Source organism: Hydractinia symbiolongicarpus, chromosome 3 (assembly GCF_029227915.1).
Source record: "Hydractinia symbiolongicarpus strain clone_291-10 chromosome 3, HSymV2.1, whole genome shotgun sequence".
NCBI lineage: Eukaryota > Metazoa > Cnidaria > Hydrozoa > Anthoathecata > Hydractiniidae > Hydractinia > Hydractinia symbiolongicarpus.
Window position 1 is genome coordinate 24,558,447 of NC_079877.1, and position 26,263 is coordinate 24,584,709.

The window sequence follows — 26,263 nt, forward strand, 5'->3', positions numbered from 1 at the left end:
AATTCTTCTTTTTATAATTACTTTTATTGAATTTATAAATAATAATAATGTAAAATGAGTTAGTTATTAAAAATGGGCCATGAACAAGATTTTGCATTACGATCGACTAGGTATAATAAACTAATAATCAACATGGTAGCCTGCGTAGCAAGATCGAAGATCGGAAGAAATCCCGGCAGGTGCGCTTTGGTTCCGCTTTTTCTTTTAAACCAGCTTACCTGGTTCTATTTTTTATTATTATTATTATTTTTGACGTTTTTGTTCTACGATGTTAAAATTTATTTAATTCTAATATGCATAGTACCCTCAGTACTTTGTTGGCTAGCTAGCTAACTGGCAAGCTTGCTTTGTACAACGTTGTTGTGGATTTTTGTAGCTATACAGATAGATAGATAGATAGATGTGCATATTTTACATGGCTAGCCTCACAAATATCGAGGGATATACCCTGTCTATTATTTCCAGGAGGGGCCATGGCTTAGATGAAGAGTCCTAGAGTATTTAATGCTCATTTTGAGCTACGCAGACCCAATTAGTAGGGCCCACGCTCTACTAGACAACTCCCGGCAACATCCAACGGCCCACACAGTGTGCCATCTCCCCAATTTCCCTCACATGGCTTGGGTTAACCCGGGGCTATGGTAACATTCACTCGCCCATGTTGAATCGCCGTCAAGAGGAATCGAACCCCGGTCTCCCGCACAGAGTACGAAAGCTATAACCACTAATCTACAGCGCACATTAGCTGTGCAAATCGAAATGTGTAATGCCATAAGACCAGCCCATCACAAATATATATTTTACATGGCTACCCTCACAAATATCTAGGAACATACACTGTATTTTATTTCTTGGAGGGACCATGACTTAGATGGGGAGTCCTAAAAATATTTTATGCTTTGAGCTATGCAGACCCAGGAGGGTCTTCGCTCTACCAACTCTGTGCAACATCTAACAGCCCCAGACAGTGTGCCATCTCCCCAATTTCCCTCACATGGCATGAGTAAATCCCGGGCTATGTGATAAAATTCACTCACTCATATTAAATTGCCACCAAGAAGGGAAATTGAACCCGGGTTTCCTGCACAAAGTGCGAGAGTTATAACCACTAAGCAACAGCATCATAAATCTTTTATTATTGAAATTAAAATGTAGTTTGCATATAGAGATTTGAAACTTAGTTATAGATGAGTTGTTAATATTTACAAAGTTCCAGATAGGCATGCATATATTGACAGACAAGAAGAATTGGCGTTGTTATTTGTTTACTTTTTAGTGGAAAGCTCTTTAGATGCTAGGATTTAGTGAAAAGATGTCTTTTCCTGTCGATTTCTTCTCACAGTAAGATTGTTTCAGGTTTTAAACTATTATCAAGTGTGAATTATGCTTTCTGATTTATTTGAAATTATTTAAAGTTCGACAATGCCTGTGTAACAAAATGGACTGAAAATAACTTTGCTTCACCTAGCGCCCCCATCTTTTTTCCTGCCGCACACACGCCAGAACCGAAAGAGCTTACTGCTAGAAATGTAAACAAAGGAATTATTTATATATATACATTTGCACAATAAATGTTTGTTTTTTCCAACAGGGATATAAAATGAAGTGACTGAAATTACATTGACATGTCTGGGAAACATGACCTTCTGCAGGCTGGTGCATTACAGGGAAGCAGTGATAGCAATGACAATGATATGTATTCATATGACGAGGAGTCGCCTAGAAAGCAACCGAGAGATCTTTGTTGCTGTTCTTGCTTGCCAAAACGTTATCTTGTTGCTATCTTAAGTTTTTTTGGCTTTGTGAATGTATATGCTTTACGTGTAAATTTAAGTGTGGCTCTAGTGGCCATGGTCTCAAACACCACAGGACATTATGAAAATGGAACTGCATATGTTATAGTGAGTATAGTATATATGCTATTTTTTAAATATATTTAATTTAATATAGCAGTATGTATATTTGCATGGAATTTGGTGGCGTGCGTTACTCACCTAATAATAATAATTAAGTTTCCTCTGGCAATTTAGGTAGCTTTGAATAATTAAACCTTTAAGTAAGAGACAATGTCCCATGTGTTGGACATTTTAACAGGATTTTAAACACACTTTGCAATCATTTGTGGTTAAATTAAATTATTGTTAGGAACGCTAACATTTAATTACTCTACAGTTTTTTCCTGCTTGTCAATAAAAGATTAATAATATTTTTAGACTTCAGTAAAAGAATGATTGTTTATTTTTAAGGTTTATTTAATAAATTTTCTTTGTTATAAATACAATAATTTTTAATTACAGCAAGTTTTTGCGCATGCGGTAAATCACACACCTAAACAAATCTGCACATGTGTTTGGGCGTGCGCGTGCGATCGCACTCCTCTCACGAAATGGCCTGGATTATATATATTTTTTCTTTTTTAAGAATGATAATATTGAACAAACAATATAAGAATGGTAATATTGAACAAACAATATAATAGCTATTAGTTCACTAAAATTTTTATTTTATCTAGTCTGCTAAAAGTGCAGTAAAATCTGAACCACAATAATTTAACTGAAATATGACTCTTTTTTATCTAATAATTATAATACATTGCAACTTGTTGGACCATTGGATAAAATCATTAAAAAGTTCCCACCATATATCATTTTGTTTTACTACAAATACTTTTACTTTGAATATTGAAACCAGTTTTTTTCCATGACTTTTTATTGCGCCAAATTTCACTCTTTCATTGCTGCAAATTATTGATATTTCTGTTTTTCAACCAGTACCTAATTATGTGGAAAAACATTTTACCCACGCCTATAAGAGCTTTTTAAAAGTAGTTTAAAAAACTTAAAACTTTTACTTTTCATTTAGAGTCCACCAGAATTTGATTGGGATTCACGATTGCGAGGTTTAAATTTTAAAAACATTTCCTTTTTACATGTTTTAGTAATGTAAATTTTTCAAAAAAATACAAAAAAATTGTTGTTTTTCTCTATAGGTTTCATTCTAAGTGCTTTCTTTTATGGCTACATTGTTACTCAAATTCCAGGCGGCTGGCTTGCTGCGAAATATGGTGGTAAAAATCTGTTTGGGTGTGGAATCTTGATGACAGCTTTATTTACACTTATAACACCACCAGCAGCAAGAACAAACGTTTATCTATTAGTTGTAATACGAATGTTTGAGGGTCTTTTTGAGGTCAGAGTTTGTTTGTCTGTTTGTTTGTTTATTTATTTATTTTTTATTTGCTATTTAGAGAGTTGCAAACATTGTAGCTTTCTTATATTTAAATGCAACTTGTTTTTTTTATTTTTTATGACTTTTGTTTTCAAACCTGCACCCTTTTTAGCTTATTTAAAAGTCTGGGACTTGCTAAATTAATGTATTCCCCCTAAAAGCTGCAAATTTCTCTTTAATCTGGGAAGTTGTGTTTCTTATGTGAACGATTGAGGTTAAAGAACTGTGTTCAAAATCTTGATAGTCTTTTGACTTGTTTATAAATCAGAAGCCCAAGGATTAATAACAAAAGCTTGCACCCTTTTCTGGTTTAATAAAAAAGAAATAATTTTTTTATTTATAGGGAGTCACTTTCCCATGTATTCATGCAATATGGAGAAAATGGGCACCTCCAATGGAGAGAAGCAAATTGGCAACAATTTCCTTTTCTGGTAAAAGTTAAATTTTTTAGACAAATCAATAAACATTTTTATGATCACACAAACACATTTTCAAGAAAATATAGTTTTACTTTGGATGTTTCTTAAATTAGATGAGATTTTCTGAAATTTAATAGAATTAGATCATTACTCTTCTGACCCTTAATATTCTTTACAACTTTTAATGTACTTTGTCATTGTGTTGCCTAAAGGATGTTTAATATATATTAAAGTTGAGGCATGATTTCTTTTATGAATCAATGATTATAATTCACTTTTTACATTCAGCAATAATGCTGTGTATGATTTACAGACTTAAATAGTTCATCTCCAAAAATTTAACTATTCTTGTTTTGTTTTAGGTCCTTTCGCAGGGACTGTTCTTGGCATGCCACTGTCAGGATTGATAGCTGATAACTTTGGGTGGCCTTGGGTTTTTTATAGTTTTGGTAAGTGTAATATTCTTGAATTGTTTGATCAGACAATATAAAGCTTTTTTTGCATGTTGTTATTTATAGGATTTAGTGTCTGTTGTGAACAATATGATAGCTTCGAGTAAGAAAGAAATCTCATTCGTTATAAACAAACAGTAATGTCTTATTGCTGGTATCATTATTTTTGTATTTCAGGTTTAATGGCAATCATTTGGAGTTTCTTCTGGTTTATGTTGATCACCGATTCACCGAAAGATCAACCTAAAATCTCACCTGAGGAATTAGAATATATCCAATCCAGCTTGAGTGATGATAAGCCTGATAGAGAGGTGAAGATTGTTTGCTGTGCTTAATTTGTGTATGGAGTTACATGACATCACAAAATATTATTAACACTTAGCAAATTGTCATTGCTTTTTTTATTTTTATTAATAAATATACCAATATGTTATGATTTAGTTATAGTTTTAGTAAAATTTATAGTGTAATATTTAGTTAGGCTGGACAGCAATCAGAGAATTTTAAAATTGCAACAAGAAGTCAGGGAAAATGAATTATTTGAAGGTCATGAAAAAGTCAGGCAGTACTTGTGTATGAAACTCCACCTTCTGCTACCTCATTGAAAACTAAACATTGGCTTAGACATTTTAAGCAATGATAAGCAATTTGACTTCATAGTCAATGAAAATTCAGGGAAAATAAAAACAAAAAATGATCGACCACCCTCCAGAGTAATAGGAAACAAATAATATTTGAAAATCTTTAAATTCAGCAATGGGAATAAAAATGATTTAAATTAGTTAAAAAAAATAAGCTGCAAGACGAAAGCATTATTGTAATAGATAAAATACATATTCCACATAGAAATTTATCAGTACTTGTTGTTTGTTGTTACTTAATGTTTCTAAGGCTTATTATGTTTAACTGTTAGCCTAAAAAAATTTTTTAACTTAGATGGTAAAGACGCCATGGAAAGACATATTCAAATCCATTCCTGTTTGGGCAATTATTGTAGCACACACCACTGAAAATTGGGGCTGGTACACTCTTCTTACACAACTACCTACATATTTAAAACAAGTTTTGAATTTCAGTCTGAAAGAGGTAAGAGACACGTAAAAATATGTCAGGTCCTTGAAAAGTTTATTTTTTTGCAAAGTTTATCGCCATTTGTATTTGGTGCTTCCATCCACAGGTGTGTTTTTTATTGTTCATAATCTTCATTGTGGTATATTATCATGTGAATCGGTTATTTTTAATCAGGCTGGTTTCATATCTGCGCTACCATATTTGGCAATGGTCATTGTGGTGCAGGCTGGTGGTAGGTTTGCGGATTTCTTACGAGCCCATCAGATAATGAGAACAACAGTTGTTAGAAAAGTTTTCAACTCTATTGGTAAGCATGAATTCTCTCTTGTTTTTTGTACCATGTAATACCTATAAAACTTATTCCGCCATTTTATATTATTCGCTAAATTTTAATCTACCATTTCCGACTTATTCACTAATCATTCTTCCTCCCAAAAGTTATTCTATTAAAGGTTGGTTTCCATTAACATAAAAAGTGTTGTGCAACAATCGCACAACAGTTATAGAGCCATTACAACTTTATTGGAAATACCTGTTATAACTAACGCGAAATGTTGTAAAGCAAATGTTGTAGAGATATAGTTTTTATATCTTTACAACGCTTGCACAACAAGCGTTGTGCAAGAAGTTTTGATTTTAATTGGAACAAAACTTAAGTATAAAAATAGTATAAGTTCATTGTGGAGATGTTTTCTAACATTACAGACAGCCTACTCCTAATATTTTCCATCTTTTTTTTTTACAGGCTTCTTTTCTCAAGCTGCGTTCCTAGTAGTCGTGGGATACACTACAAGCAAAGAGTTCGCTATCGTTGGCTTAACCTTAGCAGTTGGATTGGGTGGGTTCACTTGGTCTGGATTTCCTGTTAACCACTTAGATATCTCGCCTCGATATGCCAGCATTTTATTTGGTATTAGTAATTGTATTGCTACCTTGCCAGGTATATTCAGTCCAATGATGGTTGGATTTATCACAGAGAATGAGGTATATATTGTTTCTATTTTAGTTCAGTTTGCATTGACAGGTTAACTGGTATAACGAAGTATCCATCTGCCTATAAAATCAAAGTTGATACTGTCTTAAAGTACTTTCTAAACCCTTCTTTGTTTTAATCTGAACTATTTACAACTTCAGTCTGCTTGACATTTTTTTTCATTTTCTTTAAAGCTTTTTTATCAGTGGACAGTGGCTTGCGTATTTTTGTATTTTTGTATTTGTTTAGACACAAGAAGAATGGAGAGTAGTGTTCTTAATATCAGCATCTGTTTATATGTTCGGATTAATTTTCTACGCCATATTTGCTTCCGGTGAGAAACAGCCATGGGCGGACGATGATACTTATTTTGCGGACGAGACTCACGAGATGGATCAGCTTTTATCACCGGAGGAGGGTGAAAAGTTCTGATGAAATCATTAAAAAACGAGGGAGCATTCATGGGGTATTATATTTTGACTAATTTATTATAAAAGATACTTATTTTTATATTCCTTCTTGTTTAGCAACTGGTTAATGTTTTCAGCCGAATTAATACACAAACTATAAAAAAGGCAGAAACTTATATATCTCCGTTTATACATTGTCATATCATACATATAGTTTTTTTAGAATCGTGACCGGTTCTTTTTAGTGTCTCGAATTGATATTTTGTTTTAGTTTTCGTTATAGTGAGATTCGGCTTAATAATTGGTGCTAAGGCCATGTTTACTTTTACGTTTTTTTTATTGCATGTTCGGTTTAGTTAGATAAAATTTCTGGTCCAAATATTTCGTGTACAAGGTTAAAATTTCGTCGAAATATTACAAACACGAATTTTGAACTTAGCAATGCTTATAGTTGTGTCAAGATCTGGATTCTGTGTTATTTGATTAGGTCAAATTAATGCTTAAACTGTTTTAATTATACTTGACGTCAGCATATTCTTTTTTTGAGTATACAGAAATGCAGGAAGGCATTATTATGTCGCGTATTTATCAGGGTTGTCGCGCCTCGTCAAAACTCATAAATTTTTCTTAATTTTGAGAGTAGTTTAATAGCCTCCAAAATTTGATTTTTAACAACTTTTCCCTCAATTTTCCTTTATTTGGTTTTTTTTCTTCCAAAATCCATAGAAATGCTACATGGGCGCAAAAATAATTTTTCTCTATATTCCCAATTTTTTTTGAGAAAACTATTAAAATGTCCCTAATTTTTTTTTAAAATGCAGTTTGCCGTCTATATAAAGAGTGGCAACTTTTAGGGATAGTGACAGACATCCTTTAAATGGTCTTCTCTGTACGATTAAGATTTTAAAATTTCAGAAAACTGTTTCAGGCAGTTAGTTTATAAAAACAGGGTAACTCCCGTTGCATTTGGCTAAGATTTTAGTTATATAAACTATTAAAACTAAATTTATTATCGCTAGAGCTTTTTTACGAGCATAATACTTGTTGGGTTTCAAATTTTAGACTCACTAATTTTTGGCGAATTTGGTTTTAAAAACATTCTGCTACATAATAATTGGTCACTAATAGTTTGTTAAATTCGCAAAAAAATTATTGTTTGCTAATACTTTGTTAATTCACCCTCTTCGTAACAATGTGTAATAAAAATATATACACAATTATTTTATTATTGGGATTATATATAATATCTTTATTATGGCGTTGTTACCAGTAATTCTATTCATTATTGATTGACCTTCTAAACCAACTCTTTTATCGGAACATAAGTTCCTAGCAACCATGAATAAAACAATTTAACATAATGGCGGTGTAGCTGTGGTTCTCATTTGTTATTTAAAAGCTGCATTAATAAAACATTAATTTATTTAGAACTTCATTCTTAGAATTATTAGGAATAAATTATTTTTTGGGTTATGTAAAACATTTAAGATTTATGTACAAATGTATTTATTTATTTACTCTAATTGTATTGTTTAAATTGGGAAATAGATTATTAAAAATAGTCGTTGGTCTTTTTTTAGTACGTAGATAACTTCAACCCTTTTAACGCCCTAAATTAATGCCTGCGTTTTTTGGTAAATTTTTATTCGAACTCAAAGAGCTCATGTATTTTTTTTGTCAAGGCGTGCGAATAGTACGTACAGGGTCCTTAGTGGACTTTTGTCATGGGCGAATATTAAGTACCGGCTCCTTTTCACATCCTGTTTTGAGTATTGACAATGTAAAAAAAAAGCGAATAAGACCATCACTGAACTGTATTTAGTAGCCATGTTTAAGGCGAATCCCACGCAAATCTTTTTTTTTAAAGTATGGTCTTATCATTATATTTTAATCCATAATTAGACCACTGTGTAATGCGCTCTGTGGTGAAACAGCATGATGTTAAAGTTTTCTTTAATCCAAGCATGTGTTTAACCATAGTCCAACTTCGTTACCAGAGGGCATAAGTACCGAGACAATAACCAATGTGAACAATATAGTCCTGAATATCATTGGCTGAGCTTTTTCCTCAATAAAGTTGGAAAATACGTAAAAAAACATTACGTAAATATAAATGTTTCGGTATACACTCTATAACTCGAACCCCTGTAACTCGAATCTCTCCTTAACTCGAACGTTTTTTTTGGTGCCATCTTGTATTTCCTCCATATAACTCGAACGTCGCAACATGCATCTGGAACTTTATGTAACACAAGCAGTTTTTTCCATTGTTTTGGCTCTGTAAATGTAAATAGAGTCTTAACTGATTCGAATGTTGCAATCCACATATGTGAGGGATCTTAAATAATTCGAATGCCATTCGAACAAAACGTAAACACAATTCTTTGGTATTGAAGTTTTACAATTATGTTGTCTGCTGCTGGGACAAAAAGTAAAGCAGAAAACATGTCCTGCTAAATAAAATACAAAGCGTTAAAGGAGTTGGAGAAAGAAACTTCTCCAAAAGATGTTGCTGCCCGATTCGGTGTACCTAGCACTACATTATCAACATGGAAATTTCGGGGAGGCAATGATGAGATCATCAGGGGACTTAAATCAAACTGTTGAAAAAGATGTCTTCCATACAAGAAAGCAAGCTCTAATTTCGGATTCCTTTTCTTTCCAAGAATAAATCGTTGAGATAAAATATTTTTTATTTTTTCAGTCCGTTCTTAGCCTACAAGGTCGAGATTCTATCCTCTACAAAGAAAGATTTCGTCCCCATTTCATATAACGGAGAAAAATCACGCTTAATTGCCAATTTATATAAAATTTATACAGAAACTTGATAAAACTTCCAACTCTCTATTACCCCAACCCCTCTATTACTCGAACGGTTTCCAATTCCCCGTGGCTGTTCGAGTTATAGAGAGTCCACTGTATATATCTTGGGTCCATATTTAAAAACAGGTTTCTATGAAATACTGCAGTGATCTTTTTTTGGTTTAACATGCTGCTCTTCCAAACCCTTCACGGACTCCCTCATTTCTCCACAAACGAAAACATGGTTAACTTAAGTTGGAATACTTCTGTCGCATTAACACAAGCCACAAATTTTGAAAAACAAAACGGTTCTATATTCGAGATTGTGAAAAAGAGAAAAAAGCGCTGGGTGGGGACGAAGTTGCGAAGAATGGAAATTACATTTACTCCAACTATACCGCGGCTTTTTTAAAACAGCCTAAAATATTTAGTGCCCCCCTCTTCGAAGTAATTTCTCGGCCCTGCAGACTCGAAGAAAGTCCATTTAATCAACACTGTTTTCTCAGACAAGGAAAACACATTCGACATCTTAAATTTTTAATTTACATTTATTTGAGAACAAATACATCCTCCCTATTGATTACATTTAATTGATCGATACAAAAATACAAACAAAAATATAATTTTATAAAAACTTTTTTATAGATATAAACAATAAATTAAAACGAGTACCTCGAATTATTAGCAAAAAAAAAATTGCGCAACAAATTTTTGCAGAAGAGTGGCCCCAAAATGCTTCATTTTGCGAACATATTTTTTATTTTACCGAAATTTCCTGAATTGAGTTTCCCTGAAGATTTAGTAATTTTAGCAGTAGCAAAATCAATTTTGCCTAAGATTTTGCCTTTAAAAAATAAAGGTACTTTCAAAAAACAACAAAAACTGAATGAATTAGGTCCTGTAGGAAATAGAAGCACGAAGAAACTTTTGTAAATATATGGAATGATACATTTTGCGAAAGAAATTATGGCACAATGTCAAATTTAGAAATTTTCCTAGGAGTAATTTTTGCAAATTTAGGTTAAATTCGCACAAATAAGTTCCGGAAAAATAAGTTCCGAAAAAAATTATGCACTGCAAAACTTTGTTCCTTATGGTAAAAAAACCCAGCCTTAACCAACACCACCATTTACAGAAATCAGGAAATTTATATCAAAATTCTTTATTTTCCCTTTTGTATTTGTTTCAACGCTTCCTGGTATGAGATCACTTTCGGTTTGTTTTGTTTGATATATTTCAAAGTGTCTTCGTAAGTTGTATATTTGTAGTTCCTGTTCAAACTGTCAGACGCATAAGAGTCGTACAACCGTTGACTATCTGTTATGTGTCGCTGTAACAACTCCAAATGAAACTTCAACATGTCATTAGCAGCTAACACAGCGGGATTATAATTTGTCAATCCTTCCATTGCAGCCATGTCAACTACATGTGCTGCGATGTTACTTGGAGTTTTCTGTTGCCAGTAATATCGAAATTTAAGAACATCGTCCGTTAAATCAGTTTTGTCAGTCGTATGAGATTTTGTCTGAGTTTGTACATTCTTTCTTCGCGTTCTTGCTGATGATCTTGAATCAGACCTGTCACTTTTATGATGGCGATGTTTTTTCCTTTTTTTCTTAGACTGCTTTTCAGATTTGTCAATCGAAATACTAGTTGTCGAAGACAACGTATTCACATCAGAATTACCATTAGATGTTCGACTACTATCTCGATCTTTTTTAGTACTTACAGTTTGGGAACTTCTTGAACTGTCCATGGAACTTCTTGACTTTGTTCTACTTCGATCTTTTGAAGGGTTTTCTTTAGAATTTAATGAAGTATAGCTTACTGTTGATGATTTTAAATCGCTACTTTGATTGGATACTTCAGACACTTCCTCCTCCGTATGTATTGAATTATCACTTGACACAGCTCTGACTGAGTCTTTGTTCTTTTCCTGAGATTCACTTGTTATTTCGGAGACACTTTCATTCAGCAAGTGGATGTTTTTTCTCAAATTCAACTCACTTGTAGATTCAGAATCTTTGTCATCATTAACATCAACAGCATACAATTGTGGTATGAAATCATCTGGTTTGTTTACTTTGAGTTCTGTGTCGCTCAATTCAACATCCCCTATTTTTAACTCAGCAAAGTGGATATTTTGCATAAGATTAAGTGGTCCATCATCGTCACTGTCGCTATCTGTATTGATTTCATTGTTATTTTTGTCGATTTTTTTCTTCCTTATTGCCCTCATGTAATCAATTCTCATCTCGTCTTCGTCACTGTCCAAAGCAAGTTGTCGAAAATTCTCAGCGTTCATACTTAACTTCATGTCCAGTTCATCGTCAGAATCTAATGAGATATCAGGTGTTCGATCACCTTCCACAACCCCTTTAAATTTTTCACCACTCCATAGATTAAGAACTCCTGTTTTCTTCTTCAATTTACTTAAATACGCTTCAACCTGAAAAATTAATAAGAATATTATAATGAAAAAAGGTGCGACTATAAAGACTTTAATATTAGTGCAAATTTATTTTTAGTTAATTCCATACTTTTTGCAAAGCAGCACCCCTCTGCTTTCAAAAAAAATATTGAGGCAAAAAAATGCAAATTGAGCTGAGGAAAAAATAATAAAACTGAGATAATATAGATTATTAAATATTGTTACAATGTACTTTCAAAACATGAGTTTTTACAGGCACTGTTAAAAATTTGCTATTTAGTTTTGTACTATGGCATAAAAAAATTGTAATGAGATGGCATAAAAAATTTATAATGATGGCATAAAAAAATTGTAAAAAGATGCAAGATTATTATTCTCTGACCTGCCTAGTCATTTTTACTGCCTGAGTATACACTGACCAAACATTCTTTGTACACTGCCTGATCCTCACTTGATCCAATCTTGTAACCTTACGCTACCTGATTGCAAAGAAATTTGGTTTGACTCCTGCCTTACCATTCAGAATATCAAATAATGAGAAATATATTATTGAAAAAATCTTTGCTTGATCCTTCATGAAGCATCAATAAATATAAAGTTAATGTTTGGATCAATTCTATTACATCAGCTTGCCCTGAAACTCGCCCTCAAACTTTATAGTACAAAAAATTACATTCATAACATAAAGAATGTGGATATTTGCTGGAATAAATATTAAGTTATGACCACCTTGGTAAAAATAGTGACCTCTAGGACAGCTTTTTAAATTCAATTTAGGCACCTATTACATAAGAAAAAGCAACAAGTTTGTTTTTCTTTACATAATAAATTCCTTTTACGGCCAGGGGTTCCTTGATTAATTTACAAGAAAAAACGATTATTAGACATATATATTTCTTTTCTCACATTTTAGTGGTCTTTGGTATATGTGTGGCAAGCAAAATGATTTTCAGCCTATACACTTTTGTTTTTAAGGGAAGACTTTTATAAGAACACAATCCTTAGATATTGTTGGAAAATAAGAACAAAATTAGAATAGTTGAAGGCTCAAATCGTTAGTTTTAAAACTAAGGACAACCTAAGTGAATTGTCAAGCACAAAAAAAAATTTAAAAAATTCAAGGTATAAATTTTCTTGTAATCTTTCAAGCTAACATTTGCTTAATCTTTTCTTTTCTTTGGCTTGATTGTTTAAAACAATTATAGAGCTCCATAAAAACACTGTAGCTTATGCGGGAGACTGGGGTTAAATTACCCTTGGCAGCAATTTATTATGGGTGAGTGAATGCCACCATAGCGCCTGGTTACCCACAGGCATGTGAGGGAAATGGGGAAGATGACACACTATGTGAGCCGTTGGATGTTGCAGGGAGTTGTCTGGCAGAGTGAGGACCCTAATTGGGTCTGGGTAGTTGAAAATGAGCATTAAATACTCTAGAACTCTCCATCCAAGCCATAGCCCCTCCTGAAAATAATATTTCTGGATATTTCTGGATATTTGTGAGGCTAGCTAGGCATGTAAAATATGCAAATTTATCTATCTATCTAACAAAAAAGTCACTATTTTTGTAACATAAATTTCAAAGAAATTCAAGAAAAAAATCTGTAAGATCAAAATAAGCCTGAATTCGGAAGTTGTTTTAGCTATTAAAACCAGACTAAAAATGCTCAAAAAATAACAACAGCTAGACTGCTGGGGTCAGATTTTACTAGTTCTTCTTATTCATATAGCACTAAAAGTATTGTTAGGATTTTAACCGAATGATGAGAAGAAATTCTACAGAAAACACCTCTCTTTAGCAACTTTTACTATTTTTTTGTCCACGAAATAATGGGGCGCATAGAAAATATAACTAAACAAAAAGAAGAAAAAATCTATTTGCAGTGTTCTCAGGGTCTGTATCTAACTTTGCTGGAATAGCTGGATACCATTAACATTTAGGAACATTTTTCACACCTTTTGTCATTATTTAATCATAAATATATTTTACCTCGTCTACATTAGTTTCTTCTTCCATCACGCTTCCTTGGGATACCACAGAAAGAGATGAATCTTTTCTCGCCAGTGCTGCAAAACCTCGTTTCCATTTTTCTCTCACTGTACTCATTTTTTATTATAACAATTAGAACAGATAAAATATTAATGTTAAAATTACACCACAATGAATAAATCCATTCTTTCCGAATCTCTTGATAAATTATTCTTTATTGTTTCTTTTCACGGCTCTTCTCCCGAAGCGGCCATATTATTTTTGATCAAAACATCGCATGTAGATACCACACGAAATATGGTAACCAACAAAATTAAGATGTTAATTCGTGCGTTCCATTGCACGAAACCAAATGTAAACAAATAAAAAATTGTTTGAAAGGTCATTTCATTAAATTCTAATTTGCTTGTAAAGAAAAAATCAAGTGTGATGAATAGGGTTCAATAGGCTGAATAAAATGTAGTCAGTGTGACTGAAAATGAAAATAATTTTTCACTTATTTAAAAAGCGCTATGATATATTATTTAAGACTAACTATGTTGGCAACGTGGTAAACATAACATGATCAGGATCGTTTAGAATCTTTATTGATTCTCAAAGCGCCAACAAAAGATTTATACATTAAACTTTTGTGCTAAAAGTAAATATTTAAAGTTTTAAATGCCTTAAAATGTCGCGGAATAAAATTGATTTAGATTTCGCATTATTCAGCGATATCCTTGACGACGTAGAAAATAAAAGAAAGGAAGACGAGGACTTTTTTGTTTCGCCTAAAGATGACAATTTAGAAGGTAAAAAAAACTTTAATGCTGATAATAATACAAATAACGAAGTTTGTTTACCAGAGAGCATGACTGAAGAAGAAAATGAAAATGAATTGAAAACGACTGAAACAAAACCAAACGACTTAGGAGATAAAAGCGAACTGACTTCAGAGGAATCGGATTCTGATGATAACGCAAGTGACATTGTGAAGAACAAAAAGCAACTTGACGATGAACAAAGTTCAAGCGAAGAAAGTGAAAACCACTATGTTACAGATACAGAAAGTGAACATGGCGAAAAAAGCAAACCAATAAAAAGTGAAAATGAAACAACGGACACAGAAAATTCATCGCCCGCTAGAGTGACGTTTAAAGATGAAAATTCTGAATTTGAAGGAAATGATTTAAACAAAGGCGAGAAAAAGGTTTCCTTTGTTTTGGAACATGATAACTATCGTGCTATACTTGACGAGCTCGACCACAGCGATAAAACAACACATACCGACAAGAAAAGTAAATCCATTTCTGATGAACAAGAAACACCTGAAAAAGCCTTGGTTTTATCATCACCCAGAAAAAGAAAGAAGAAAAAATTGAAACGAAGCACTGATGTTTGTTTTTGTAACTGTTGCAAAAATTCAATTTATAGGCGATCAAATTTCCCTGTCTTAAGGAATCTTTTTAATGATGACACGAAAATTCTAACAAAGCGTTCGAGTATGGAAAAGAAAACTATTGTCAGAAAAGAACCAAAAGCAAAAGAAACGGAAACAATGGCAAAAATTGAGGAAGAACATCACCTTGATGCGAGCTTAAAAGACACCGCGAACCCAGCTTTGCGGGAATGGTTGGAAAGAAAAAATAAGAGCGAAAAGGAGAAACGAAGAAAAGAAAGAAGGGAACGAAAAATAAGACGTAAAGAACAAAAAATCTCAGCATCGCAAGAACAATACAAGGTTGATAAATTACAAGAGTGGATAAATCGAAAGAAACAGGAGTTACGAGAGAATAAGCACAAGCTTAAACCGTTTAGTAATAAAGAAAAAGAAAAAGCAACCCCTCCAAAGAATCTGAAGTATTCACAAAACACAATGGAACAAGAACGCACACGCACACGCGCACGCAAGATTAAGCCAGCTACTTCGTGCCAAGATATAATGGCAGCAAGTAAATCTAACAGACCATCGACGTCGCCAGTTAAACGTCAGCCGAAAAACAACAATCAATCCTTTGATAAATTTCGTCAAGTGTATTTAAATGATGATTTGTGTCCGGAAGGTTACACATCAGTTCGTTTGTTTACAGAGGCTATAGTGAAGGACGCCTTAGAAGAAATGGAACGCAATATCCGCATGAAGAAAACACGCTTAAAGAAACCAAAGACAACATCTTCACGCACTGACGCAGATGCAAGAATGAAGGAACGCGAGCATTCATCATCCTTCGCGAAAGATCGTACTAGTGATAAAAATGACGTTGTTGAGTCGAAACAGAAAACAAAAAGTTACAATGATTGGTTGCAAGAAAAAAAAGAAATAGATAAAGTCAAAAAAAAAGTAAAACAAAAGGAGGATTTTTATGACGAGCTCGAGAATCGCATCCTACAGGAAGAGAAAGAGAGAAGGCGAGATGAAGTTTTACAATCAAAGAAAAGAGTGAACACCGGCGTTCGGAGAAACAACAAGCTCGTCAATGCGGATTTACCTCCTATTTCAAAACGCCTAGAACCTTTGGGCAGTGAGAGCGTTAAAGAACACCAAAAAGATATATTAACAGCAGTGAAAAATGACTTTTCCCACAAAGCGGAATTAAAAAATGAAGAAAGCAGGGACATTCATTAACTCAGAGCAAGGAGTTCTTACAATACGTAAACTTTGCGCTGTCAATTACAACCAAAAACACATATTTTTAAAGAATTCTAACAAAGCAACAATTCTGCATGTAGACGTATAAAGCATTCACATTCGCATATTTATTCCATAGATTTTACGACAAATAATATAAAACGAAATATATTACGAAAACTACTCCGTTTTTCTATGTTGTCAGGTTTTAAATTTACCTGTGCGCTTGTTTTTATATCGTTATTGGCAAGAAATTGCTGATGAAGGAAAAAATATTTGCGATTTTTGGATCAATCGCAAGGTGTCCCTTTTTAAAGCAAAATCGGGAAATTAAGTGCCGCAAAGTCGCCAAAATTAAATTTTCGTTTCCGGCGCATATATTTGTATGTAAGGAATTTAGCAACCTCTCCTCTCTATATAACAATTTCAAATTACAAACTAAAAATGCCCAACCATCATATTTTTTTTTAAAAAAAAAAAGCAAACATCCGAAATAAAATTTTAGCAAAAATTTGAAGAACATTGTAAGTAAGGCAGTGAGCGAGCCACAATTATTTTCTGATAAGGTTAGGGTTAGGGTTTGTAATCACTCATGCGCTCTGCTGCATACATAAAAGCCTTCATGGCACGCGAGTATTTTCTAGACTAAATGGAGAATATTTACCAGATACAGTCTCCAAATTTTACAAACGGCAGTAGGTTTGTAAATTTATTAGAATTGCATCTCTTTCTAACAGTCTAACAATAACCACGACCCAAGACACGATGTGCAATTAAAACAATTTATTGATAACAAAACAATATTTTTTAGTCAAGAATTTCTACTTTTTTTAAGAAACAATATGTCAAAACTTTCTATTTAAAAATATGTCGTTCTATGTACAAAAGTCTATATTCTTTGTACATACATATCTTTGTACATACATAGATAGGTATATACATGTATAAAAATATATATAATGAAATTACGAGTACACAACTCTCCTCTGGTGACGGATTCAACAAACAAAAATTAAAAAAAACACTCGAAACAGGAGAACTATTACATTTACCTGCATTTTTATTCCAACGTAAAATACGATTTGAACTTTTTGTGTTGAAAAAAAACAATAAATAAAATTGTAGAAAATAAACAAAAAAGTCTTCATAAAACCAAGACCATTAAATATATATATATCTTTCCGCAGTAACGAATTAAACAATGACCACGTAAGCGTTTCGCATCTCGAGATTACTTGTGTTTTAGCAACCGAAGTACACTGATTCTTGAAGAATGGAAATAAACTATGTGTGTTGCTGATTTGCATTTATACCAGTTGCAAGAAGTTCATGAGACTTATCGGTCAGCATAGGTATCATCACAGTTGGCTGGTGGGCTGTTGACATTACTGGCGCATGCGTAGAAGCTGTCTGTTGCACTGGTAGGTACGCAGATTGCATTGCTTGTAATGGCATTTGATTAACTTGAACAAACTGTAACGGTTGAGTTATAATAACTTGTTGAGATTGACCGTCGTTGAGATTGACTAACATAGTGGTGGATTGAGGTACCATGGTTGGACTAACTACCAATCCGACTTGTTGGTGTTGTGACGTTGGTGTGTGGGTTTGTAAGGCCTCTGTACGATATGCGTTGTAAACACCGATTGTGTTCGTCCAGTCCTTTTGTGCAGCATTTCTCTGTTGTTTAGATTTCTTGTTATTTTTCAGAAATGAATTTGTCGTCTCCAGCATAGGCTGCAAAATTCTTCGTCTAGCATTTATGAACCTGCAAAAAATCAAACTAGCATTACAAAAAAACTTTTATGGGACAGACCTTGAACTTACGTCCATGTAAAAAAGGTACCATCATCAATGTAAATACGGAGCAAGAAAAGACAGGGGTAATATTCTCCATTTCTCCTCTGGGGTCAATAGAGGATCTAATTCACCCTTGAGACCCCAACCTAAAAGGCAAGTACTGTCAATAGATCACTTTTACATTAAGCACGGCACAAATCTTTTTTTACATGTAGCTTGCAAGCGCTGAGACGCCACACGTTACTTAAACAATCTTTCCAAATTATAAACAATTCTTGAACCACTAGAGATTAGACCGACGAAAAGTTCATCCGTTATCTTCCGGACTTCAGATTTTCGTCCGTTGTACATATACCAGGAACCGCTATTTCGTGCAACTTAAAACTTTGAGGAATTTTGATTAGACAGTGAAAATATGGCTGTATGTTATCAATGAGAGATTTGCTTAGTGTTTACATCCCTCCCCTGAGAACACTTTTTACTCCCTGAGCAACCTTCCCAGTTGAACTGTGACAAGAATGTGTTTATGGAACTAACTATTGGTAACAAATTCCGCTTGTTCAATAGAGTGAAAATATAAAATTTTACTATACTCATTCGTCAAAGGGGTTCCATGGTGGCTGTCATGACAATGCGAACAGGGATATTTTATTCTGTAAAATGTGGTGAGATCAATACAAATATATACAAACGATATTAAACAAAATCCCTAAACCTGAATATGAAAATCTGAATAAACTATAAAAATCCTAAAAGTATATAAAAAAACCGGCGAACCTGAATAGCAAATAGCAGAACCTGTATGGCAAATAGCTAAACCTTAACCAACAATTTAAATCCAAATTCTGCTACAAAAAAACAACCATTCTTTTCTGCATCATCCAATGAAGTACCTCCAAGGAGAATTAAATAAAACACCACTCTCTTTCGTAAAAATGGCTCCCACTTAATTGTGCAAAACCAAACTTGCCCTGTTTTGTGAAATTCACTTACCAGTTATTGACTTGAAGGTTTGAAAGATTTGTCTGTTCAGCTAGTTGCTTTTTTTCTTCTTCTGATGGGTACGGGTGCTAGAAATAAATTGGTAATCTGTTTATTCAAAACGAAGTAATGGTTCTATTGATTACTCTTTCAGAATAATGAAGCAATTTGGAACTACATTAGGAACTTTAACGGATACTTCAAAAGGCAAACAGTTCTAGGTCAAGTTCTTATACACAAAGTCAGAAAAGGCAGGTAAGCAATTAGTTAACAGACATATTTTCTTTACAGTAGTTAAACCTATTCAGTCTGGGGTATTTCGAACATGTTATGACCAGGGGTCGATTCGCCCCCGCCCCCTCCTCCCCCTCCCTCTAAAATTTTGACAGGCTTGTCCAAATTTAATCAAACTTGGCACACTTTTAGTACATCATTAAAATTCTTCTTATGTCAGCACTTTTTCTGTGACGTCATTGGAAGCTTAAATTTTGTCTAACATAACACTTTGTGCTTAAAATTCAATTACTTACATCCTAGAGCGAATTTTTACATTCTGTTTAAAGTTTCTGACAGGCAAACAAAAGTTATTTAACATATTTTCCAGTTTTTACATGGTTCCCAAGAATAAAGGTCTAAAATTGTACGGAAAGCTGATTTTCCCTAATTTTTGGGTAAAATCCACTAAAAGGGTAATCAGGTTAATCACATGATCAAAATTCTCAAAAAGATTACCCTAGAGAAAAGTTATCTTGAAAGTTTCAAGGCCTAAGAATAATCCTAACAAAAAGGATTTCGTAGAGATTTTTAGTTTCATGTTATAACCAATATCTAAAGCTTTGAGACGTATGGGACCTAAATATTTAGCATACAGGTGGCTAATAGATAAATATGAAAACTGAAAAAGCAGGGGTAGGGGGATCCACCCCTCCCCCTGATCAAATAGGGTTAAAGTATATCATAGATTTTATCATTTATTATTATTTTAAAGAGATTTTTATTTCTTCACTTCTTTAATATTTATATCCAAACTACTTTTTTTCTTATCCTGTTCAAAGATTTCTTTAAACCCTTATGAAATATAAATTTTTGTAATTAGATTTTTTTAATTATTTGATATTAAAATATATATTAGAATGTATTAATTGCAGTGTCAACACGAACAGGTACTTTCACCAAAAATTTTGCTTGATATATTGTTTTTGTTAATTCCATAGCTAACAGGCTTTTTAGCAGTGGCCTAATCTCCTTAAATAGTGCATTAGAAAAAACTATTTAATAAGAATCCCCTTAACATCTGCTACATCAAACAAAACTTGATGTATTCTCCATCTGTGAAACCAAAATTGATGACACCATCACTGACAATGACGTTAAAATTGATGGCTATGTTTGTTATAGGAATGATCGGAATAGACGAGGTGGGGGTGTTCTAATTTTTGTTAATGAAAACTTGGATAGCCACCTTTTGAAACACCTTTACTTCGAAAATGTTGAATCACTATGGGTGAAAGTGTGCCTGAAAAAAACTAAACCTATTTACGTGTGTGGGGTTTACAGGCCACCTGGAGGTAGTGATTTGCAGAGTACCGAAAACCTGTGTACTCATTTTAAACAGTGTTTTAACAAGCTCCCAGAAGAGAAAGAAGTTTTTATCTTGGGAGATTTTAACTGTAACATGCTTTCAAAATATGCTCTCTCCTCCAAAATAAAGGAATTATGCTCCACTCTTTTCCTAAAACAACATATTACGGAGCCAACTCGTGTTACTGAAAATAGTAGCACTCTTATAGACTTGATACTTTCTAACAGTTCTTGTATTTCTAAAACTGGTGTCATGGATTTAGGCATCAGTGATCACAATTTAGTTTATGTGATCAGAAAATTCAAAAGGCCAAAATTTGAACCTAAAACATGCAAGGTTCGTAGCTACAAGAACTTCAGTGAAGAGGCTTTTCTGAAAGACCTCAGGAATTTAGACTGGTCATATTTTAATAATTATGATGACCTTGATAAAGCATGTGAGAAACTGAATAAAAATGTTAAAACAGTGGCTGACAAACATGCCCCTTTCAAAACACATAGATTTTCTGGCCGTGTTGAGGCATGGGTCACTGATGAATTAATAATAGCCATCAAAGAAAGAGACTTCTTGAAACGGAAAGCATCAAAAACAAAATCCATCATAGACTGGGAAGCTTTCAAACAAAAAAGGAACCAGGTAATAGGTCTCAAAAATCGACTCAAAAACGAGTACTATAATGACGTTTTGCAGGACTTTCAAAAACGGCCAAAACAACTTTGGAAAACCCTAAAAAAACTGGTTCCTGATAAGTCAGGCAATACTACCTCGATAAAACGAGTAGTCCAAAACGATGGTACAGAAACTTCTCACCCAAAAGAAATTTCCAACACATTCAATTCATTTTTTGTCAGTGTTGGTGCAAAACTAGCCTCTAAATTTTCTTCTGACACTACTAATGTTAATCCACCTGTTAGCAGACACGATTTTCGGTGGGCTCGTATTGAGACCAAAAGTGTCGAAAAAATAATTAGATCACTAAAACTTAATAAAGCTACAGGCTTGGACGGAATTGGTTCACGACTGCTAAAAGCAGGTTCGTCAGTTTTAAGTATTTATTTATCAAGTCTTTTCAACAAATCTTTATTTACTGGTTATGTACCTAAATGTTGGAAGACTAAAAGGGTCTCGCCTATTTTTAAAAGTGGCAATAAAACAGATCCTACTAATTATCGGCCTATCTCCATTTTGCCAATTCCTATGAAAATTTTTGAAAAGTTAGTGCATGAGCAAATGTCTCATTTTATTTCTGAGCACAACTTCCTGAATGACAGACAGTCCGGATTTCGAAAACTCTTTTCCACAGAAACTGCAGTAGTCGATGTCTCTGATTTTATTCTTACTGAGCTCGACCAACATAACTTTGTTTGTGCTGTGCTCATTGACCTTAAAAAAGCTTTTGACACTGTTGATCATAAAATTTTGTTAAAAAAACTATGGTGTTTTGGCATCAGAGATGCTGCCTTTGACTGGTTCGAGTCCTACTTAACGGACCGAATGCAGCTGACTCTTGTAAACGACACAGGATCAGATCTGCTTCATGAAGACGCTTTTGGGGTGCCGCAGGGATCTGTGTTGGGGCCCCTGCTCTTTCTTTTGTATATTGATGACTTAAAATCTGTCATCAATTCAAACTACCACCATCTATATGCGGATGATACAATAATTATTTCGTCTCATAAAAACTTGTATACCCTTGTCTCCCAGGTCGAGTTAGAACTTTCGCAAGTCGACCTCTGGCTGAATAATAACAAAATGACTATTAATACGGACAAAACTGAAACAATCTTTTTCGGCAACCACAGCCAGTTAAAAAAAGTTGAGAACAAAACTATCAACTATATGGGTATTCCTTTGAAGAGGAGCGAAAAAGTTAAATATCTTGGGGTAACATTTGATCAAAAAATGCAATGGGAAAAGCACATTAATGACATAAATAGAAAAATACTAATTAAATATTCTAAAATTAGAACCATTGCATCCTGTTTAACACCTCACACAAAAAACCTTTTAATTAATGCACTTGTCATGCCATATTTCAACTACTGCTCCTCGGCATGGGCTTGTGCCACCCAAGGTAGATTGGGAAAACTAGAAAAACGATTAAAATGTGTCCGTACCTTTCTTGGGAAAGAGAGGGAATATTCAATGAATAATTTACTCATCAAAAACGATGCCATATTAGTTTTTAAAGCCATGAATCACATTGCTCCTGATTACATGCGCTCAAAATTCCTTTTGACAAAAAACTGTCATAATCATCAAACAAGAGGAGCTTCAAAAAACAGGTTCACACTTCCCTTGGTCAACACGGAATTTGGCAAAAAAGCCTTCCCATTTAGAGCTGCAAAAGTGTGGAATAATCTTCCAGACCAAGTGACCTGTGATGGAAGTCTGCTTTCGTTTAAGACTTCCATCTCTAATGTATTTGGCAAATTCTAATGGAGATCACTTTTGAATTTTTTAATTTTTGTTTTTTATTCTTTTTCTTTTCAATTTTCACAGATTATAAATGTTACTATGTTTGATTGAGCTGAGGCAGTCTAAGGTTTATCATTTTTTGTTTCTTTTTTGTTCTAGTGGCCCCCAGTGGAAACAATCCACTAACTATAGGTTTTTGTGATTTTCTGGGCTAGCCACTTTAAATATTTATTATTATTATTATTATTATTATTAACACAATTTAAAGAGATAAATCTAAATAAGAACTTAGACACTTATTTGACTTGCATTGTGTTACTATACAAAATATTTTTGTTTTGCAAAAGTATTTTAGCAAATAAGATTCATATATCAAGTTAACAAAAATACCTACCACAAGGTGCTGAAATAACCAAGCTTTTAATATATTTGTAGCATGTTTTGGTAACACTCCTCGCTTGCCACATTTGTTTTTCTTACTCAAAAATCCACTGGTCAAATGATTAACTGACAAACTACCCATAGACTCTGGATTACCAGAACTACCACAGGGCGTTTCACAACTAGTAGATGCAGACCGTGTTATAGTCAAATCATTCTCTGGTTCGACGTTAAGAAAACCAGTTGATAGACTGCGAGATCGTACTTCAGAGTTTTTATTGATTGAACTTTTGTTCTCAGAAGACTCTTCAGTTATTGAAAAAGTATTGCTGGCAGAGGAAGTTTGTGTTCTTTGTTCTGGTGGTTTTGGTTGAGCATTCGTCACTGTGGGTGTCTGAACTGTAGGACTAGCTGGTGGTGTATTTGTTATATCCAATGTTCTCATGATATTGTCACTATTTAATTTGCCCTTTAGACAGGATATATAACGAGTGCAAAAATCTTTACATAATTCATTAACCTTCTCAAGTTCTAATAAATGAATTCTTAACACCTGTAAGGACTTCAGCATCTAAAAAAATGAACATTATATTTTTATTCTTTGCCTTTTTTAGCACAACAGTAAATCCTGGATAATATTTGCTTGCTTTTTGTTTCTACTTTTTAACAAGTTATTGTGCATATATTATATGTGAAATTCCTGTATACATATTTTTCTTTTTGGAAGAAAATTTGGTGGAATGTTTTAGTGGAATTGGCAGAATTTAATTTAGAGTATTTGTATTTGTATTTGGCAAATTCTAATGGAGATCACTTTTTAACTTTTTAATTTTTGTTTTTTATTCTTTTTCTTTTCAATTTTCACAGATTATAAATGTTACTATGTTTGATTGAGCTGAGGCAGTCTAAGGTTTATCATTTTTTGTTTCTTTTTTGTTCTAGTGGCCCCCAGTGGAAACAATCCACTAACTATAGGTTTTTGTGATTTTCTGGGCTAGCCACTTTAAATATTTATTATTATTATTATTATTATTATTAGAGTGTGACAAGATATACTAAATAAAAGATTTAATCTGGTTTTGGGTAATTGGCTGGAAACCCTAACACAGTGAGCCATCTCCCATATTTCTCTCACATGGGTGGGGTTGACACGGGGCTATGGTAACATTCACTTGCCCAAACCAAGAGGAATTGAACCCCACAAAGTGCAAGAGTTAAGCTACAGCATCATAATTAATTCCTCAAAAATGTTCATCCCTGAAATTATTCCAACTTCAACTACTTAGTACTACTTTTATTGAATGTTGCTTATTATTAGAAATAAAATGGATTTCTAGTTTACCAAAGAAATTTATAATTTTTAAGCTTGTCATTATCTTATTAAAGTTAACACTTACCAATCCATCAACTTCGGCATCTTCTGTAAAAAACGGTTTGTTTTCCTTAGCCATTTGAGTAATAAAGGACTTGATTTCATTATCAAATGTTATCGAATTAACGTTTTCAATGGAGTTTGTTGCAATTTCACATTTCTCAAACAAAATTCTAAGCAATGGAAATAAAGGATGTCGGTATATGGAAACTTTCTCATTGACTATATTACCAATCGCCTGAAGATCTGTTGGTTGTACTGTCATAATTTGTGATATGTTAGTTTCATTTAAATTTGAATCAAACTGCAAAATTCTTTGCTCGAGAGAAGTTACTGGGTTTGCATTCACAATATTCATTGGCTGTTCTAATGACACAACAAAAGGGTGAGATTGCAAGTTAGTTTGTTGAGAAGCAGATATACTTGCAGTAGTTGCATGATTTAACTGTGCAACACATTGTTGCTGCTGTTGTTGCAGTGGTGTCTGTTGTGGGTGATCTCCATGTTGTAACTGGTGCATGCATAATCCAGGTCTTATCTCTGCAGATTTCTCCATTTAATAAGTAATCTGTAATCCATTAAAAGAAAAAAATTCATCCTAAAATTAGGTTGAGGGCAAAAACACGTTTGCAAGAACATTTTGTTTCTAATTTGCTTTTCTCTATCTCTTGCGGCGGGAGAAGTTTATTGCAGGATTAAAGCTTTACAAACAATGTTTTGATTATGCACAAATAGTCTTCAGCAGGACGCTATACAAACTAATAATCCGTAAAGGGTCAGTTCATTAATGTTTCAAAGTGGTTGTTAGCGATGATTGTATACAATCATAAAAATTTTTTATGAACCAGGCTAAAAAAATAACTTGACTGACAACTCACCTGAACGCGTCAATCTTCATCAAAATCTTTTTAACATGGGATCAATCGAAACTATTCACAACGTGCTGTAGCCAATCTATTAAAGTGGCCACACGTGCAATAAAAGATTATATAAAAAACATGCGAGGTCTACTACCGCGCAACGGCCACGCCAGGGTTAAAAATTTCGAGCGAGAATAAGCTTAGCCAATATTAAAACGATTTACAGAAGGAATAGCTACTTCGTGACTTTACATAAAACGTCGATCTTAATTAATCCCCTCCCCATTTCATATATCATATATCACAGAAATTAACATAAAACCGCTTTTGCCCGCAAACACTAGACTTACGGCAAGGACTGGAATGTCAATTTCGTTTTCAGGTCTTGTTTAGGTTTTAAAAATCTAGGATTTTTGAGATTTTAAAATTAAACCATAGTGACGAAGTTGACGTGAATCCTATGTTTTGAATAATGCAACTGTTTT

General features: G+C 33.5%; 4 protein-coding genes across 5 annotated transcripts; 2 read left to right on the forward strand and 2 right to left on the reverse strand.

Annotated features, from left to right (window-relative positions):
- The first annotated feature begins 55 nt into the window (after positions 1 to 55).
- Positions 56 to 7,855, forward strand: LOC130636393 (sialin-like). Its single transcript, XM_057446099.1, has 11 exons — positions 56 to 179; positions 1,592 to 1,901; positions 2,863 to 2,899; positions 2,990 to 3,189; positions 3,572 to 3,659; positions 4,010 to 4,096; positions 4,277 to 4,410; positions 5,036 to 5,185; positions 5,345 to 5,477; positions 5,916 to 6,154; positions 6,393 to 7,855. The coding sequence occupies exons 2-11, from the start codon at positions 1,626 to 1,628 to the stop codon at positions 6,573 to 6,575; spliced, it is 1,527 nt and encodes a 508-aa protein (XP_057302082.1). The 5' UTR covers positions 56 to 179; positions 1,592 to 1,625; the 3' UTR covers positions 6,576 to 7,855.
- A 2,029-nt stretch (positions 7,856 to 9,884) lies between these two features.
- LOC130636398 (uncharacterized protein C19orf44-like) lies at positions 9,885 to 14,029 on the reverse strand. The gene is made up of 2 exons (XM_057446105.1): positions 13,777 to 14,029; positions 9,885 to 11,804 (listed from the first exon to the last, which is right to left on the reverse strand). The coding sequence occupies exons 1-2, from the start codon at positions 13,891 to 13,893 to the stop codon at positions 10,518 to 10,520; spliced, it is 1,404 nt and encodes a 467-aa protein (XP_057302088.1). The 5' UTR covers positions 13,894 to 14,029; the 3' UTR covers positions 9,885 to 10,517.
- A 185-nt stretch (positions 14,030 to 14,214) lies between these two features.
- On the forward strand, positions 14,215 to 16,567 carry LOC130636396 (DNA ligase 1-like). The gene has a single exon (XM_057446102.1). It carries the CDS (start codon positions 14,447 to 14,449, stop codon positions 16,379 to 16,381), a length of 1,935 nt encoding a protein of 644 aa, XP_057302085.1. The 5' UTR covers positions 14,215 to 14,446; the 3' UTR covers positions 16,382 to 16,567.
- A 585-nt stretch (positions 16,568 to 17,152) lies between these two features.
- Positions 17,153 to 25,887, reverse strand: LOC130636397 (homeobox protein PKNOX1-like). Of its 2 annotated transcripts, XM_057446103.1 has the most exons (5): positions 25,797 to 25,887; positions 24,944 to 25,486; positions 23,560 to 24,117; positions 19,178 to 19,254; positions 17,153 to 18,152 (listed from the first exon to the last, which is right to left on the reverse strand). In XM_057446103.1, exons 2-5 carry the CDS (start codon positions 25,472 to 25,474, stop codon positions 17,669 to 17,671), a joined length of 1,650 nt encoding a protein of 549 aa, XP_057302086.1. In that variant the 5' UTR covers positions 25,475 to 25,486; positions 25,797 to 25,887; the 3' UTR covers positions 17,153 to 17,668. The 2 variants fall into 2 exon arrangements, with proteins under 2 accessions (XP_057302086.1, XP_057302087.1); XM_057446104.1 differs by lacking the exon at positions 25,797 to 25,887 and having other exon boundaries at positions 24,944 to 25,739.
- Between the last annotated feature and the right edge of the window lie 376 nt (positions 25,888 to 26,263).

What these genes read in the sequence shown, in the direction of transcription:
- LOC130636398 (XM_057446105.1), bottom strand. Translation starts at nt 13,893, where the DNA reads ATGAGTACAGTGAGAGAAAAATGGAAACGAGGTTTTGCAGCACTGGCG. An exon ending in AAGAAACTAATGTAGACGAG is followed by an intron (nt 11,805 to 13,776) that starts GTAAAATATATT and finishes TTAATTTTTCAG; the next exon opens with GTTGAAGCGTATTTAAGTAA.
- LOC130636397 (XM_057446103.1), bottom strand. Translation starts at nt 25,474, where the DNA reads ATGGAGAAATCTGCAGAGATAAGACCTGGATTATGCATGCACCAGTTA. An exon ending in ATGCCGAAGTTGATGGATTG is followed by an intron (nt 24,118 to 24,943) that starts GTAAGTGTTAAC and finishes TCATTTTTTTAG; the next exon opens with ATGCTGAAGTCCTTACAGGT. An exon ending in AACCTTCAAGTCAATAACTG is followed by an intron (nt 18,153 to 19,177) that starts GTAAGTGAATTT and finishes GATTTTTTGCAG; the next exon opens with GTTCATAAATGCTAGACGAA.
- LOC130636396 (XM_057446102.1), top strand. Translation starts at nt 14,447, where the DNA reads ATGTCGCGGAATAAAATTGATTTAGATTTCGCATTATTCAGCGATATC.
- LOC130636393 (XM_057446099.1), top strand. Translation starts at nt 1,626, where the DNA reads ATGTCTGGGAAACATGACCTTCTGCAGGCTGGTGCATTACAGGGAAGC. An exon ending in ATGATAAGCCTGATAGAGAG is followed by an intron (nt 4,411 to 5,035) that starts GTGAAGATTGTT and finishes TTTTTAACTTAG; the next exon opens with ATGGTAAAGACGCCATGGAA. An exon ending in AAAAGTTTTCAACTCTATTG is followed by an intron (nt 5,478 to 5,915) that starts GTAAGCATGAAT and finishes TTTTTTTTACAG; the next exon opens with GCTTCTTTTCTCAAGCTGCG.